The sequence below is a fragment of the Oncorhynchus keta genome, chromosome 20, assembly GCF_023373465.1.
Source record: "Oncorhynchus keta strain PuntledgeMale-10-30-2019 chromosome 20, Oket_V2, whole genome shotgun sequence".
In the NCBI taxonomy this organism is placed as follows: Eukaryota; Metazoa; Chordata; class Actinopteri; order Salmoniformes; family Salmonidae; genus Oncorhynchus; species Oncorhynchus keta.
The window spans coordinates 15711912-15730947 of NC_068440.1; the positions used below are offsets into that span (position 1 = coordinate 15711912).

Here is a 19036-nt window from a genome sequence, read left to right on the forward strand (position 1 = left end):
CCGCCAGGGACTCAAATCATGCAGTACCAGACGTGTCCCCCTGCTTAAGCCAGTACATGTCCAGGCCCATCTGAAGTTTGCTAGAGAGCATTTGGATGATCCAGAAGAAGATTGGGAGAATGTCATATGGTCAGATGAAACCAAAATATAACTTTTTGGTAAAAACTCAACTCGTCGTGTTTGGAGGACAAAGAATGCTGAGTTGCATCCAAAGAACACCATACCTACTGTGAAGCATGGGGGTGGAAACATCATGCTTTGGGGCTGTTTTCTGCAAAGGGACCAGGACGACTGATCCGTGTAAAGGAAAGAATGAATGGGGCCATGTATCGTGAGATTTTGAGTGAAAACCTCCTTCCATCAGCAAGGGCATTGAAGATGAAACGTGGCTGGGTCTTTCAGCATGACAATGATCCCAAACACACCGCCCGGGCAACGAAGGAGTGGCTTCGTAAGAAGCATTTCAAGGTCCTGGAGTGGGCTAGCCAGTCTCCAGATCTCAACCCCATAGAAAATCTTTGGAGGGAGTTGAAAGTCCGTGTTGCCCAGCAACAGCCCCAAAACATCACTGCTCTAGAGGAGATCTGCATGGAGGAATGGGCCAAAATACCAGCAACAGTGTGTGAAAACCTTGTGAAGACTTATAGAAAACGTTTGACCTCTGTCATCACCAACAAAGGGTATATAACAAAGTATTGAGATACACTTTTTATTGACCAAATACTTATTTTCCACCATAATTTGCAAATAAATTCATAAAAAATCCTACAATGTGATTTTCTGGATTTTTTCTCTCTCATTTTGTCTGTCATAGTTGAAGTGTACCTATGGTGAAAATTACAGGCCTCTCTCATCTTTTTTAAGTGGGAGAACTTGCACAATTGGTGGCTGACTAAATACTTTTTTGCCCCACTGTATATACTGCGCATTCAAAGTATTCAGACCCCTTCCCCTTTTCAACATTTTGTTATGTTACATTCTTATTCAAAAATGTATTACATTTGTTTTTTTCCCCCTCATCAATCCACACACAGTACCCCATAATGACAACGTGAAAACAGGCTTTTAGAAATGTTTGCCAAGCTCAGTTGGAGTTGGAGTCCACCTGTGGTAAATTCAATTGATTGGACATGATTTGGAAAGGCACACACCTGTCTATATAAGGTCCCACAGTTGACAGTGTATGTCAGAACAAAAACCAAGCCATGAGATCGAAAGAATTGTCCGCAGAGTTCTGAGACAGGATTATGTCCAGGAACAGATCTGCGGAAGGGCACCAAAACATTTCTGCAGCACTGAAGGTCCCCACTGTGGCTTCCAATGGTCCTCCATCATTCTTAAATGGAAGAAGTTTGAAACCCCCAAGACTACTTCCTAGAGCTGGTCGCCCGGCCAAACTGAGCAATCGGGGGAGAAAGGCCTTGGTCAGGGAGGTGACCAAGAACTTGATGGTCACTCTGACAGAGCTTTAGAGTTACTCTGTGGAGATGGGAGAACCTTCTAGAAGGACAACCATCTCTGCAGCACTCCACCAATCAGGCCTTTAGAGTAGTAGACGGAAGTCACTCCTCAGTAAAAGGCACATGACAGCCTGCTTGGAGCCAAAAGTCCCCTAAAGACTCTCAGACCATGAGAAACAAGATTCTCCGGTCTGATGAAACCAAGATTGAAATCTTTGGCCTAAATGCCAAGCGTCACGTCTGGAGGAAACCTGGAACCATCCCTACAGTAAAGCATGGTGGCGGCAGCATCATGCTGTGGGGATGTTTGTGAGCGGCATGGACTGGGAGGGAGACTAGTCAGGATCGAGGCAAAGATGAACGGAGTAATGTACAGAGAGAGCCGTGATGAAAACCTGCTACAGAGTGCTCAGGACCTCAAACTGGGGTGAAGGTTCACCTTGCAACAGGACAACAACCCTAAGCACACATCCAAGACAACACAGGAGCGGCTTCGGGACAAGTCTCTGAATGTCCTTGAGTGCCCCAACAAAAGCCCAGACTTGAACCCGATCGATCATCTCTGGAGAGACCTGAAAATAGCTGTGCAGTGATGCTCCCCATCCAACCTGACAGAGCTTGAGAGGATATGCAGAGAAAAATGGGAGAAACTCCCCAAATACAAGTGTGCCAAGCTTGAAGTGTCATACCCAAGAAGACTCGAGGCTGTAATCACTGCCAAAGGTGATTCAACAAAGTACTGAGTAAAGGGTCTGAATACTTGTGTAAATGTGATTTCAGTTTTACATATTTTCTAAATTTGCAAAAATAAAAAATAAAATGTTTTTGCTTGTCATTATGGGGTGTAGATTGATGAGGGGAAAAAAACTATGTAATCGATTTTAGAATAAGGCTGTAACGTTAAAAAAATGTGGAAAAAGTCAAGGGGTCTGAATACTTTCAGAATACACTGTATATAAAGAACACACACAAACTAAACTAGTAATTGATTGTAGAGAAACTGTTGAAGAAGCGACGATGATAAACAGTGAAAGAAAAATAGGTTAATGCTTACAAAATAAAGAGAAATGCCACTGAAAAAGAAAAAGGGTAACTAATAGAATTTACCAAATGATTGTTGATGCTCGGTGGAGCGGAAAGAATCAAGATGAAAATGCTAACGTGGAAGTAATGCAGTGCAGCCTGTTTACCTGGCTACTTCATCCCCCTCCACACTGAAACAACACGAATAAAGAGACGTACCAGACATTTAAATACACCTTACATTGCCACTCTGTAAAATATCCTCTTCCCCGCCAAGGCATTAGAGACAGTGACTTTAAACACTAATATAGATGATCATATCAGCGTTTGTGTGGTTGTGTACACTCTGCTCTGTAGTAGCGAGGGTGTTGCTGCTCTGCCGCTGCCCAAAGGGGTAATCACTTCCTAGCGGTCCCTAGCTCCCCATTCAATAAGGCGCTGAGCAAACAGGAAGTCATAAATACCCTTTCTGTTCCTGCCACATTCCCCGTTTCTCCTTTATTGGAAATGTCCACAATTAAATATTCATGGGTTGCTATGGTAGTGTGAAGACGTTCCATGTTGCTCGAGCTTTGAGGGGAGAGACAACAACAACAGCGCTCATGATGAAATCAGAAGCCCCCTTTCCATTACCCATCAACCTTTACATAACCATAAGCTCTTTGTAACTTAGACAACACAGTCAAAAGAAAAGCAGACCTCTGAGGAAACGAGTATCAGCCTCATCTTGTAAACTGAGAAAGGTTTTCTGTGGAGGGAAACAGTGTGCAAGTTACTGTGTCCTGGTGGGGCCCTGATATCCTCCATCAGACAACCAGTCCTCTTTACCTGGCTCTGTAATGTCAATATTATTTGTTTACAAACAGAAGATTGACAACACAACTGTTCCTCTCATCTGGCTGTGCGGCTGGTTTGTCGAGAGAAATACTGTGCCACGTTCGCTCCAAAGCTTTGGGGAAACGGGACTGGTTTACTGGGCTATGTGAGCTAAGGAGAAGCAGGGGAGAACGGGGGCAGAGGAGCGAGACAAAGTCAGTGTAGGATCATCTGTGTATTCAGCTCAAAATTAGGGGAGGAAGTAGCCAGCCAGCCCAGGGACGACACTAACTACCAGGATGATTTAGCTCCGACAGCTCTGTTCACGTTCAGCGCATTCACCCATACAGCAGCTAGCTACAGCCTGTAGGCTATTGGAAGTCTGACTCCCTGGCAAGGCTAGACAGTGGATAGTAAGGGCTTCACTCTCAACCCAGTTCAGAGACATGACAGTGGAAGTCGGTTAGAAATGATACTGTCATCTTGTTTTGTAATGGCACAAAATCATTGTAATTTACGAATGAATAAATGGCGCGTATGAGTTAATGATTCCGTTGACGCATACAGTAGCTATGATATCTCGGGGAAAAGTGACTTCTGTCATTATCTATCATTAGGGACATAGTCGAGACATCAGGACAAATAGACCCTCATTAATCCAATTACACCTCACCTCAACTAGGCCACAGTGGAAAGCAAACGAAAAGAAGACACAGTATATCGGATTCATTGGAACTAGAGTCAAGAACAGTATCTTTATGATCTCTTCCAACATGGCCACAACCGAGAAAGAAGATGCTTTACCCCACACTCAAAACACATACGAGAAACCATGTTGTACCACATGATTCACAGCTGAACACATCGCAGTAGGAAAATACAGTATACTTGACTGCAGCCTGTAGCCGTATGGTATTAAACGTGTCAGTCCACTCTGTGTAGTGATGGTTTGATCCTCAGGAACAATGCTATAGAGAAGGCCTGTAATTGAGACCCTGGGATGATGTGCTCTTCAAAATGACAGAATCAACATTCCTCAGGAAGTAAAAGACCAGGAATTACATGAATACAATGATGTGGGTCCTTTGAACACTCAGACAGAAGCTAGATTGGAAAATTGGTCACGAGAACAGAAGAGAAGCAAATTTGTGCCGCCCTCATCTACCGCGAGATATCTGTTGTGTCACCGTCACAAACAGATGGCCCTCTTTCTGCCAAACCAGGAGACACTGAACTGACTAATGAACACACTCACTGACCTCCCCCCAAAAAAGCCACACTGTTCGTCAAAAATAAACACCCCCACACACACACATACACCCACGTGCGCACACACAATAAATAAACCAAAGCTGATAATTTTGACGGCTGTTCACAGATGGCGAGGCCCAGAGAGGGAGGGAAGCACCTCCAAGTCTCTCCGTGGTGTCCCAGGGTGCTTCACACGTCCCCCAGCCTCTCCAGTCTGCCTACTGGCAGCTCCCTAAAATAGCCTAATATAGATGCAAATAGAAAACACGACTGGAGACCAGAGTGGTGGGATTGTGTTAATAGCCAGGTGCATTGGTTTGGGTTCTTTGGGTTCCCATAGGAACGATGATCGACTCTTTTGATCCTCACCGTGATCCATGGTCATAATGTCCGTGGACTGATCGTTTGAGTAGTGACAAAAACACACATACCTTTCAGTGTTTTTTCTTCAAAGGTAATGCCAAGCATCTCATAGATGGCACTGTGTGTGTGTGCATGTGTACTCACCCCACTGTAGAGGTGCCAGCTGCAGGTGCTCGAGGACCAACTGGTTGAGGACTCCCTCCACACTGGCCTCTCCCTGGCGACGGACAGACGGGTGGGCAAGGGTTAAGGACTAGACACCGGACTGGAGGGGGCTGGGGCCTCAGTGTCTCTGACGACGTTTGTAATTAATAGAGAGAAAGGATTCACAGGTAACAATGTTCAAACTAAGGTACACAGTGCCGTGACATTTTCACTCCCTTCAACTGGATATGAGGAAAGGGCACAATTCTTTAGTGACAAAACTAGACTCCAGCCATCCAAGTCATAGACTGTTCTCTCTGCTACCGCACGGCAAGCAGTACAGATGGACCAAGTCTGGTATCGACACAACCCTGAACAGCTTCTACAATTGAAGTGGGAAGTTTACATACACCTTAACCAAATACATTTAAACTCAGTTTTTTCACAATTCCTGACATTTAATCCTAAAAATCCCCTGTTTTAGGTCAGTTAGGATCACCACTTCATTTTAAGAATGTGAAATGTCAGAATAATAGTAGAGAGAATGATTTATTTCAGCTTTTATTTCTTTCATCACATTCCCAGTGGGTCAGAAGTTTACATACACTCAATTAGTATTTGGTAGAATTGCCTTTAAATTGTTTAACTTGGGTCAAACGTTTCGGGTAGCCTTCCACAAGCTTCCCACAATAAGTTGGGTGAATTTTAGCCCATTTCTCCTGACAGAGCTGGTGTAACTGAGTCAGGTTTGTAGGCCTCCTTGCTCGCACACACCTTTTCAGTTCTGCCCACACATTTTCTATAGGATTGAGGTCAGAGCTTTGTGGTGGCCACTCAAATAGCTTGCCTTTGTTGTCCTTAAGCCATTTTGCCACAACTTTGGAAGTATGCTTGGGGTCATTGTCCATTTGAAAGACCCATTTTACAACCAAGCTTTAGCTTCCTGACTGATGTCTTGAGATGTTGCTTCAATATATCCACATAATTGTCCATCCTCATGATGCCAAATATATTGTGAATTGCACCAGTCCTTCCTGCAGCAAAGCACGCCCACAACATGATGCTGCCACCCCCGTGCTTCACGGTTGGGATGGTGTTCTTCGGCTGGCAAGCCTCCCCCTTTTTCCTCCAAACATAACGATGGTCATTATGGCCAAACAGTTCTATTTTTCTTTCATCAGACCAGAGGATATTTCTCCAAAAAGTACGATCTTTGTCCCCATGTACAGTTGCAAACTGCACCAAAGTACATTAATCTATAGGAGACAGAACACGTCTCCTTCCTGAGCGGTATGACAGCTGCATGGTCCCATGGTGTTTATACTTGCATGCTATTGTTTGTACAGATGAACGTGGTACCTTCAGGCATTTGGAAATTGCTCCCAAGGATGAACCAGACCTGTGGAGGTCTACAACTGTTTTTCTGAGGTCTTGGCTGATTTCTTTATATTTTCCCATGATGTCAAGCAAAGAGACAAGGTTTGAAGGTAGGCCTTGAAATACATCCACAGGTACACCTCCAATAGACTCAAATTATGTAAATTAGCCTATCAGAAGCCTCTAAAGACATGACATCATTTTCTGGAATTTTCCAAGCTGTTTAAAGGCACAGTCAACTTAGTGTATGTAAACTTCTGACCCACTCGAATTGTGATACAGTGAATAATGAGTGAAATAATCTGTCTGTAAACAATTGTTGGAAAAATGACTGGTGTCATGCAAAAAAGTAGATGTCCTAACCAACTTGCCAAAACTATAGCTTGTTAACAAGCAATTTGTGGACTGTTTGTATTACGCATTTTAATGACTCCAACCTAAGTGTATGTAAACACAAAGAGAGAGAGAGAGAGAAAAAGGATATATGAAGTATGACTCTCCAGTGTAGCTGTAAATTGGCTGCAGCCCAGTGGTTGATAGATAAGCCTGTGGCTCCCTGGTTGCCTAGTGACTCTGTTAGGAGAGCTGAGGGCTTGAGGCAGACAGACTCATGGTTGGCTGCTGGCTGGCCATTACTGTGCATGTAAAGTACATGTTCTGTTCTATATGTGGAATAGAAAGTCTCTCTGCAAACTGCTCAAGGCTTGGTGTCAGACACAGTAACAGACCAGGCTACATAGAGTAGGAACACATGAACTGCTGCCATGACAGTCTTTAGCTGAACGGTCACTTAGACTGGCTTTTCTGAATGTTGCGTTTAAGAAATATAATATCCAATTACAAATCCAATTCAGGGGAATGCAATGAGAACCCTGAAAAGTAAAACTTCCTTAACAACCCAAAGAGTAATAAAGATATCTCCTCAACCATAAGTGGGGGGGAATTATGGTAATAACCATCCTCTTTGTGTAATAGGTCTCATAATAAGCACTGGGAGTAACTAACAACCTCTCCTCACAACTCAGAGAGAAAACTAATTATGTATAAAGCCTACAGAGCAGACCTCTCCTCAGCCAAGTTGCTTTTCAAAACCGCCCACACATCCATGTCTTCTAGCCTAGCATGGTTTCTGGGAGCAAAACTGCAACACTGCAAGTCAACCTGTGACTCCAATCCGATTGGTTGGCTAAGAACCCACATTTAGCTCTGCCTGTCGAGTCCTTCTGTTCCTGAGCACTCAGTAACACTAACTTATCAGAGGAGACAGAGAACAAAAGAGTACATCAAGGTTGTAACCGTTGAACCTTTTCTTGGACATCTTAAGGCTGTCTGGTGTAGCGCTGACTAGGGAGCTAATGCTGCTAATGCAGAAAACTCTGATAAACAGAGCTGTCATAAAGACATTAGGTTGATAATATGTTATGATAAAGACGACGTGCTCCTCTGGTCCACCACACAGCTGACAGTGTGACTAATGACTGAAACAATACTGTACTGCTGTAACACCACAGTTAGAATGACTGAACAGACAAAGTAACACCACAGTTAGAATGACTGAACAGACAGTAACACCACACAGCGTTAACATGACTGAACAGACAGTAACACCACAGTTAACATGACTGAACAGACAGTAACACCACAGTTAACATGACTGAACAGACAGTAACACCACAGTTAACATGACTGAACAGACAGTAACACCACACAGCGTTAACATGACTGAACAGACAGTAACACCACACAGCGTTAACATGACTGAACAGACAGTAACACCACAGTTAGAATGACTGAACAGACAGTAACACCACACAGCGTTAACATGACTGAACAGACAGTAACATCACAGCGTTAACATGACTGAACTGACAGTAACACCACACAGCGTTAACATGACTGAACAGACAGTAACACCACACAGCGTTAACATGACTGAACAGACAGTAACACCACACAGCGTTAACATGACTGAACAGACAGTAACACCACACAGCGTTAACATGACTGAACAGACAGTAACACCACAGTTAACATGACTGAACAGACAGTAACACCACACAGCGTTAACATGACTGAACTGACAGTAACACCACACAGCGTTAACATGACTGAACAGACAGTAACACCACAGTTAACATGACTGAACAGACAGTAACACCACACAGCGTTAACATGACTGAACAGACAGTAACACCACACAGCGTTAACATGACTGAACAGACAGTAACACCACACAGCGTTAACATGACTGAACAGACAGTAACACCACATGACTGAACAGACAGTAACACCACAGCGTTAACATGACTGAACTGACAGTAACACCACACAGCGTTAACATGACTGAACAGACAGTAACACCACAGTTAACATGACTGAACAGACAGTAACACCACACAGCGTTAACATGACTGAACAGACAGTAACACCACAGTTAACATGACTGAACAGACAGTAACACCACAGTTAACATGACTGAACAGACAGTAACACCACAGTTAACATGACTGAACAGACAGTAACACCACAGTTAACATGACTGAACAGACAGTAACACCACAGTTAACATGACTGAACAGACAGTAACACCACAGTTAACATGACTGAACAGACAGTAACACCACAGTTAACATGACTGAACAGACAGTAACACCACAGTTAACATGACTGAACAGACAGTAACACCACACAGCGTTAACATGACTGAACAGACAGTAACACCACAGTTAACATGACTGAACAGACAGTAACACCACACAGCGTTAACATGACTGAACAGACAGTAACACCACACAGCGTTAACATGACTGAACAGACAGTAACATCACAGTTAGAATGACTGAACAGACAGTAACACCACACAGCGTTAACATGACTGAACAGACAGTAACACCACACAGCGTTAACATGACTGAACAGACAGTAACACCACAGTTAACATGACTGAACAGACAGTAACACCACACAGCGTTAACATGACTGAACAGACAGTAACACCACACAGCGTTAACATGACTGAACAGACAGTAACACCACACAGCATTAACATGACTGAACAGACAGTAACACCACAGTTAACATGACTGAACAGACAGTAACACCACACAGCGTTAACATGACTGAACAGACAGTAACACCACACAGCGTTAACATGACTGAACAGACAGTAACACCACAGTTAACATGACTGAACAGACAGTAACACCACAGTTAACATGACTGAACAGACAGTAAACACCACACAGTAACACCACAGTTAGACATGACTGAACAGACAGTAACACCACAGTTAGAATGACTGAACAGACAGTAACACCAGTTAGAATGACTGAACAGCAGTAACACCACACAGCGTTAACATGACTGAACAGACAGTAACACCACAGTTAACATGACTGAACAGACAGTAACACCACAGTTAACATGACTGAACAGACAGTAACACCACACAGTTAGACATGACTGAACAAACAAAGTAACACCACAGTTAGAATGACTGAACAGACAAAGTAACACCACAGTTAGAATGACTGAACAGACAAAGTAACACCACAGTTAGAATGACTGAACAGACATTAACACCACAGTTAGAATGACTGAACAGACAAAGTAACACCACAGTTAGAATGACTGAACAGACAGTAACACCACACAGCGTTAACATGACTGAACAGACAGTAACACCACAGTTAGAATGACTGAACAGAAACTCCCCAGCATGGCAGAATTAGAATATGGAGTGAGGAGAGATGGTGTGTGCTGTCTGTCACACAGGCTCCTACAGGGCATGGTGCTGAAGGATGCAGATGTGGCACACAGACACTGTGACATTGAACTAGGCTGGAGGAAACTACAACTCCGTTCTGACATCCATCCATCCACCCAACTGTCTCCAGGCCTGGCGTCACCGTGACGTGCCTGTGTCCTTGTCGTGTGGACGGGTACAGAGGCGGGGGCTGGGGACAGGAGTGTGTGGGTAGTGAATGGGAGATATTCTATTAAGGCTAGGCCAAGTTGCATGGTCTGGAAAGCAGCGAGTTAAGGTGTTTCTGAACACCTCCTAAATCAGAACTAGGATATAAACAATGCATGTTATTATGAATAAATGCCAAGCCAAGGGTGACCCAGATAATATTATGTGATTGCAACCCTTCTGGTCTTAGTTTTCTATACTTAAAAACACATTTCTTTCTGCAAAAGTTTTTCCAACATAATTTCAGATAACCAAAAAATGATGAAATCCATTGAACAAGTGCTTGGTTGGAGAGGGTGTCTTTTTGTGAGGAGGAAGCCTACGCTTTGAACTGCACAGTAACTAGACCTGCATTATCCTGTCCGGGAGAAGGTTTTAATATCCCTCCTAATATAATGGACCAGCCTCAATAACAATCACACAGCCCAGTTCAGAGCGGAGCTGATTTCTGTCATGCACGGCTCTCTGACCTACCCTCTGAGAAACAACGACATTAGCTAGTAACATCAAATACTGCCGTCCCTCCTGCCCGCGCACACACATGCACTCTGCTGCCAAACTGCTTGCCGATCGAACAAATGCATACAATCACAGGAGTGTTGATGCACTACTAAAATGGAAAACACAGTGTGAAGGCAAGTTCAACAGCACAGGGACTTCGATGAATTATTAATTGTACACTTCCTCCCTGTAACAACTTGACAGGCCATTCTAAACAACACTGAGCCTGTGTGTTGTTAACAGCCCCCTCATTACCTAAGAGGTTCTGATTGAGCGCCCTGCCTGCATATTGACTAGGGATGTGTCTCAAATGGCACCCTGTTCCCTATATAGTGCACTACCTTTTCTTCAGGGCCCAGGGCTGCACGCACATTTTGCCATACGTTCTTCCATCTGTCAATGCAGTGGAACAGGCACACAACCTAGCCAGGGGACCTCCAGATGAAGCATCTGAATGCCTTCTAATCGGGTTCTGTATACATCCAACAACAAAGGATATGATGTTCCAGGTGATGCCCAGGGTGCTGTTGATCATAGAGGCCTGGGCGTGAAGCCTCTCCTCCTCCAGTAGTTTGGGGTTGGTGTAGCGCAAGGCCTCCTGGTCTGGCTGGGGCAAAGTGTCAAAGTCAAACTTATCCACCTGGATCGCCATCCTAAAGGGGAGGGAGAGAGGAGAGAAAAGGTTAGACACATATGAGACAGAGACTTGAGTATTACTGAGTCATCCTACAGGGGCAGATGAGAGAGGAGAGATAAGGTTAGACACATAGGAGACAGAGACTTGAGTATTACCGAGTCATGCTACAGGGGCAGATGAGAGAGGAGAGAAAAGGTTAGACACATAGGAGACAGAGACTTGAGTATTACTGAGTCATCCTAAAGGGGAGGGAGAGAGGAGAGAAAAGGTTAGACACATAGGAGACAGAGACTTGAGTATTACTGAGTCATCCTACAGGGGCAGATGAGAGAGCACCGGTTGGACATACAGGAGACAGACCCCAAGCGGCACTGCCACGCTCAGAGAAAAAGCAGTAGCACTTTATTCAACAACAACATAAGTACTACTAAAGTGTTTTTGTTTGCAAATAACTGGTCTCACTTCTCAATTTGTGCTAGAAAGTATTTCAGCAGGCAACGAGTCATTAAAACTAGTTTTTCAACCACTCCACAAATTTCTTGTTAACAAACTATAGTTTTGGCAAGTCGGTTAGGACATCTACTTTGTGCATGACACAAGTCATTTTTCCAACAATTGTATACAGACAGATTATTTCACTCATAATTCATTGTATCACAATTCCAGTGGGTCAGAAGTTTACATACACAAAATTGACTGTGCCTTTAAGCAGCTTGGAAAATTCCAGAAAATTACGTCATGGCTTTAGAAGCTTCTGATAGGCTAATTGACATCATTTGAGTCAATTGGAGGTGTACCTGTGGATGTATTTCAAGGCCTACCTTCAAACTCAGTGCCTCTTTGCTTGACATCATGGGGAGAAAAAATAAAATAATTGTAGACCTCCACAGGTCTGGTTCATCCTTGGGAGCAATTTCCAAACGCCTGAAGATACCACGTTCATCTGTACAAACAATAGTATGCAAGTATAAACACCATGACTCAGCCGTCATACCGCTCAGGAAGGAGACGCGTTCTGCCTCCTAGAGATGAACGTACTTTGGTGCGAAAAGTGCAAATCAATCCCAGAACAGAAGCAAAGGACCTTGTGAAGATGCTGGAGGAAACATGTACAAAAGTATCTATATCCACAACAAAACGAGTCCTATATCGACATAACCTGAAAGGCCGATCAGCAAGGAAGAAGCCACTGCTTCAAAACCGCCATAAAAAAAAGCCAGACTACAGTTTGCAACTGCACATGGGGACAAAGATAATACTTTTTGGAGAAATGTCCTCTGGTCTGATGAAACAAATATAGAACTGTTTGGCCATAATGACCATCGTTATGTTTGGAGGAAAAAGGGGGAGGCTTTTTCCCAACATCATGTTGGGGGGTGCTTTGCTGCAGGAGAGACTGGTGCTATTAACAATATAGATGGCATCATAAGGGAAAAAATTATGTGGATATATTAAAGCAACATCTCAAGACATCAGCCAGGAAGTCAAAGCTTGGTCGCAAATGGGGGTCTTCCAAATGGACAGTGATCCCAAGCATACTTCCAAAGTTGTGGAAAAATGGCTTAAGGACAACAAAGTCAAGCTATTGCAGTGGACATCACAACACCTGACCTCAATCCTATAGAAAATGTGTGGGCAGAACTGAAAAGGTGTGTGCGCGCAAGGAGGCCTACAAACCTGACTCAGTTACACCAGCTGTCAGGAGGAATGGGCCAAAATTCACCCAACTTTGTGGGAAGCTTGTGGAAGGCTACCCGAAACATTTGACCCAAGTTAAACAATTTAAAGGCAATGCTACCAAATACTAAGTGAGTATGTAAACTTCTGACCCACTGGGAACGTGATGAAAGTAATAAAAGCTGAAATAAATCACTCTCTACACCATTATTCTGACATTTCACATTCTTAAAATAAAGTGGTGATCCGAACTGACCTAAAACAGGGCATTTTTACTAGGATTAAATGTCAGGAATTGTGAAAAACTGAGTTTAAATGTATTTGGCTAAGGTGTATGTAAACTTCCCACTTCAATTGTATGTCCACATTTCATCAGTGAATGAAACACTGGTGTGCTCTTCTCTGATGCCATCCATCCATCCTGATCCTGCTACTGTTCTCAGTGGCCTGGCAGGAGTCCAGTCTACCAACCAGCCCAGACCACTGATAAATTATGTATCTAGTTAGACCAAACACCCTGAGGCTCCCAGCTTTCCGCTCCACAGTGTGTGTGTGTTCAGGTTCATTTACTAACATGAGGCAGAGAGAGTTCATGGCCTGAGGTTAAAGCAACAGAGACACATCCAGGATTCAGTTCTCGTTGCATAAACAAAAAAAAAAACGTCTTACTATTTACTGGGGGCAACATTCATGCCTTAAAAGTATCAATTGGATGCAGCCTGTACAGTCTAGTACATTGATACTGCACCTGTCGGATCGAGAAGGAAGGCAGTGGATGAAGAACCGGAAAAGGGAGAGAGGGAGAGGGGGATGCAGAAAAGGAGAGGTGAAAGTGTCTGCTCACAGGGCCTGCATGGTGTTAAGAGATAGAGAGAGAGAGGTGAAAGTGTCTGCTCACAGGGCCTGCATGGTGTTAAGAGATAGAGAGAGAGAGGTGAAAGTGTCTGCTCACAGGGCCTGCATGGTGTTAAGAGATAGAGAGAGAGAGGTGAAAGTGTCTGCTCACAGGGCCTGCATGGTGTTAAGAGATAGAGAGAGAGAGGTGAAAGTGTCTGCTCACAGGGCCTGCATGGTGTTAAGAGATAGAGAGAGAGAGGTGAAAGTGTCTGCTCACAGGGCCTGCATGGTGTTAAGAGATAGAGAGAGAGAGGTGAAAGTGTCTGCTCACAGGGCCTGCATGGTGTTAAGAGATAGAGAGAGAGAGGTGAAAGTGTCTGCTCACAGGGCCTGCATGGTGTTAAGAGATAGAGAGAGAGGGGTGAAAGTGTCTGCTCACAGGGCCTGCATGGTGTTAAGAGATAGAGAGAGAGAGGTGAAAGTGTCTGCTCACAGGGCCTGCATGGTGTTAAGAGATAGAGAGACCAACCAAGACTTCACAAAATGGGACAAACACCAAATTGAGACTCTGCAAGCAGAATTCTGCAAAAATATCCTCCGTGTACAACGTAAAACACCAAATAATGCATGCAGAGCAGAATTAGGCCGATACCAACTAATGATCAAAATCCAGAAGAGAGCCGTTAAATTCTACAACCACCTAAAAGGAAGCGATTCACAAACCTTCCATAACAAAGCCATCACCTACAGAGAGATGAACCTGGAGAAGAGTCCCCTAAGCAAGCTGGTCCTGGGGCTCTGTTCACAAACACAAACACACCCTACAGAGCCCCAGGACAACAGCACAATTAGACCCAACCAAATCATGAGAAAACAAAAAGATAATTACTTAACACATTGGAAAGAATTAACAGAAAAACAGAGCAAACTAGAATGCTATTTGGCCCTACACAGAGAGTACACAGCGGCAGAATACCTGACCACTGTGACATACCCAAAATTAAGGAAAGCTTTGACTATGTACAGACTCAGTGAGCATAGCCTTGCTATTGAGAAAGGCCGCCGTAGGCAGACATGGCTCTCAAGAGAAGACAGGCTATGTGCTCACTGCCCACAAAATGAGGTGGAAACTGAGCTGCACTTCCTAACCTCCTGCCCAATGTATGACCATATTAGAGAGACATATTTCCCTCAGATTACACATATCCACAAAGAATTCGAAAACAAATCCAATTTTGAAAAACTCCCATATCTACTGGGGGAAATTCCACAGTGTGCCATCACAGCAGCAAGATTTGTGACCTGTTGCCACGAGAAAAGGGCAACCAGTGAAGAACAAACACCATTGTAAATACAACCCATATTTATGCTTATTTATTTTATCTTGTGTCCTTTAACCATTTGTACATTGTTAAAACACTGTATATATATATAATATGACATTTGTAATGTCTTTACTGTTTTGAAACTTCTGTATGTGTAATGTTTACTGTTAATTTTTGTTGTTTTTCACTTTATATATTCACTTTGTATGTTGTCTACCTCACTTGCTTTGGCAATGTTAACACGTTTCCCATGCCAATAAAGCCATTGAATTGAGAGAGAGGTGAAAGTGTCTGCTCACAGGGCCTGCATGGTGTTAAGAGATAGAGAGAGAGAGGTGAAAGTGTCTGCTCACAGGGCCTGCATGGTGTTAAGAGATCGAGAGAGAGAGGTGAAAGTGTCTGCTCACAGGGCCTGCATGGTGTTAAGAGATAGAGAGAGAGGTGAAAGTGTCTGCTCACAGGGCCTGCATGGTGTTACGAGATAGAGAGAGAGAGAGAGAGAGGTGAAAGTGTCTGCTCACAGGGCCTGCATGGTGTTAAGAGATAGAGAGAGAGAGGTGAAAGTGTCTGCTCACAGGGCCTGCATGGTGTTAAGAGATCGAGAGAGAGGTGAAAGTGTCTGCTCACAGGGCCTGCATGGTGTTAAGAGATAGAGAGAGAGAGGTGAAAGTGTCTGCTCACAGGGCCTGCATGGTGTTAAGAGATAGAGAGAGAGAGGTGAAAGTGTCTGCTCACAGGGCCTGCATGGTGTTAAGAGATAGAGAGAGAGAGGTGAAAGTGTCTGCTCACAGGGCCTGCATGGTGTTAAGAGATAGAGAGAGAGAGGTGAAAGTGTCTGCTCACAGGGCCTGCATGGTGTTAAGAGATAGAGAGAGAGGTGAAAGTGTCTGCTCACAGGGCCTGCATGGTGTTAAGAGATAGAGAGAGAGAGGTGAAAGTGTCTGCTCACAGGGCCTGCATGGTGTTAAGATATAGAGAGAGAGAGGTGAAAGTGTCTGCTCACAGGGCCTGCATGGTGTTAAGAGATAGAGAGAGAGAGGTGAAAGTGTCTGCTCACAGGGCCTGCATGGTGTTAAGAGATAGAGAGAGAGGTGAAAGTGTCTGCTCACAGGGCCTGCATGGTGTTACGAGAGAGAGAGGTGAAAGTGTCTGCTCACAGGGCCTGCATGGTGTTACGAGAGAGAGAGGTGAAAGTGTCTGCTCACAGGGCCTGCATGGTGTTAAGAGATAGAGAGAGAGAGGTGAAAGTGTCTGCTCACAGGGCCTGCATGGTGTTAAGAGATAGAGAGAGAGAGGTGAAAGTGTCTGCTCACAGGGCCTGCATGGTGTTACGAGATAGAGAGAGAGAGGTGAAAGTGTCTGCTCACAGGGCCTGCATGGTGTTACGAGATAGAGAGAGAGAGGTGAAAGTGTCTGCCCACAGGGCCTGCATGGTGTTAAGAGACAGAGAGAGAGAGGTGAAAGTGTCTGCTCACAGGGCCTGCATGGTGTTAAGAGATACAAAAGGCATCATATTCACACTCTGTCTCTTCTGTGTTAGCCAATAGCCAAAAAACCCATGCAGTCTGCCGTCTTAGCCAATAGCCACTTCCCCTGCTGGCCTGCCATAGCCAATAAGAGCCCACGGAAGGCGACGACACAACCTGCCCTGCACTGGGTTGGCCACCTGTGAACCTGACAGAGGAGTGATTCAAGGCTAGCCTGTTCCCAGAGTTCTTTCTGCTGTCGTACATGATACTATCCACTCAGTCACACTCTGGAGCAGTAGGGACGTCCAATCCTCTGCTCTGCACGCATACTGGTGTCTATCTAGCAGTATCACATTTCATCTGTGACCAGTGACTGGTCCTTCTGTAGCTCAGTTGGTAGAGCATGTTTGTAACGCCAGGGTAGTGGGTTCGATCCCCGGGACCACCCACGTAGAATTCATCTGTAAGTCGCTTTGGATAAAAGCGTCTGCTAAATGGCATATATTATATTATTATTATATTATTATATTATCTGTCTTGGTTCTTTGTTTTATTTCATTCATTCATCTATCACTTAAACTGCATTATAAAATTGTCGATTTTAAATCAATATTTTAAACCAATATAAAACCTACGAGCATGTTATTTCTGGCCTGTGTGCAGTTAATGGTGATGGATGTGGCAGTAAATGAACAGGCCGTGACAGAGAAATTGATTCCCCCAGCAAAGAGAAAGTGATGACGGTGTCGTGAAGACAACAGTCAAATCACAAAGACATTCAGAGAAACAGCTGCAGGGCCCAGGTTTTTTATCCCCGCCCAAATCTTTATGACAATTTGTAACTAGTGACTGTCTGTCTCCTTCACTTCCTCTCTCTCTCGGTTTCTTTCCTTCTCTTGTCAGGCTCTTAGATATTCTCTCTCTCACTGTCATTTTGAACAATTTCATGTGACTGAAGGTACAAACTGGAGAGCAAATCAAGTGCACCTATATGCCTACTGCTGGCAAATCAGATAGCTCAGATCACCGTGTCTGCAGCTTCCACCAGCCCACAGCGAAGTTGATAGTCGACTATATATTTTTGAATTATAATAATCCCAGCCCCCGTCCCCGCAGGAGGCCATTTGGTAGGCTGTCATTGTAAATAAGAATTTGTTCTTAACTGACTTGCCTAGTTAACTAAAGGTTAAATAATAAATAAATAAAACATCTCTCTCGTTTATTAAGGAAAAAGGTGTCTATTTCCATTTTCTCTACTTGCTATCACAACACTGGGTCAATATATTGATGTGTGTGTTCATCTGTGGATCTCAGCTAATAGATGCTCAGCTCACTGGTCCCAGAGGAGCTGTGTCTATACGTACAGAGAACACCATGCAGTTCACACAGTCACAATCAACAGACCTCTCTGTATGTGTGTGTGTGTGTGTGTGTGTGTGTGTGTGTGTGTGTGTGTGTGTGTGTGTGTGAGATAGAGAAAGAGAGACCTTTTTTTTAATAGGGCCCTATAAACAGAAAAAATCCAGACATTAAAATAGAATTCAACAATATTCAAAAATATATTGAACTTAACAGGAAATCAACTAAATGTATTGAACTTAATAGAAAATGCATTAATTTACCTAAGTTAATCATAAGACATGAACAAAATACATCAGTGACGTGTTTTCCTGCAACTTTCTGAAACGCCACAGGGATGGCCGGGCGGTGTACGTGTGGTCTACTACAAAAGTAACTACAAGGTAGCCTACACCTACCTGGCAGAATGATGTCATGACTATTCGCATCAATCCAGTGGACATTTGTTTTTGTTTTTTAAATTTTTAAATTTATTTCACCTTTATTTAACCAGGTAGGCTAGTTGAGAACAAGTTTTCATTTGCAACTGCGAACTGGCCAAAATAAAGCATGGCAGTGTGAACAGACAACACAGAGTTACACATGGAGTAAACAATTAACAAGTCAATACCACAGTAGAAAAAAAGGGGAGTCTATATAGATTGTGTGCAAAGGGCATGAGGAGGTAGGCGAATAATTACAATTTTGCAGATTAACACTGGAGTGATAAATGATCAGATGGTCATGTACAGGTAGAGATATTGGTGTGCAAAAGAGCAGAAAAGTAAATAAATAAAAACAGTATGGGGATGAGGTAGGTAAAAATGGGTGGGTTATTTACCGAT

At 43.8% G+C, this 19036-nt stretch overlaps 1 protein-coding gene across 1 annotated transcript in view; it reads right to left on the reverse strand.

Moving 5' to 3' along the window:
* LOC118391642 (trafficking protein particle complex subunit 9-like) overlaps positions 1 to 19036 on the reverse strand; it is a 414365-nt gene that overhangs the window by 122316 nt on the left and 273013 nt on the right. The window contains exons 22-23 of the mRNA XM_052472165.1: positions 11408 to 11561; positions 5058 to 5148 (exon numbers count right to left, since the gene is read on the reverse strand). Coding sequence (XP_052328125.1) covers positions 5058 to 5148; positions 11408 to 11561 — 245 coding nt within the window. The remainder of the gene's footprint in view (positions 1 to 5057; positions 5149 to 11407; positions 11562 to 19036) is intronic.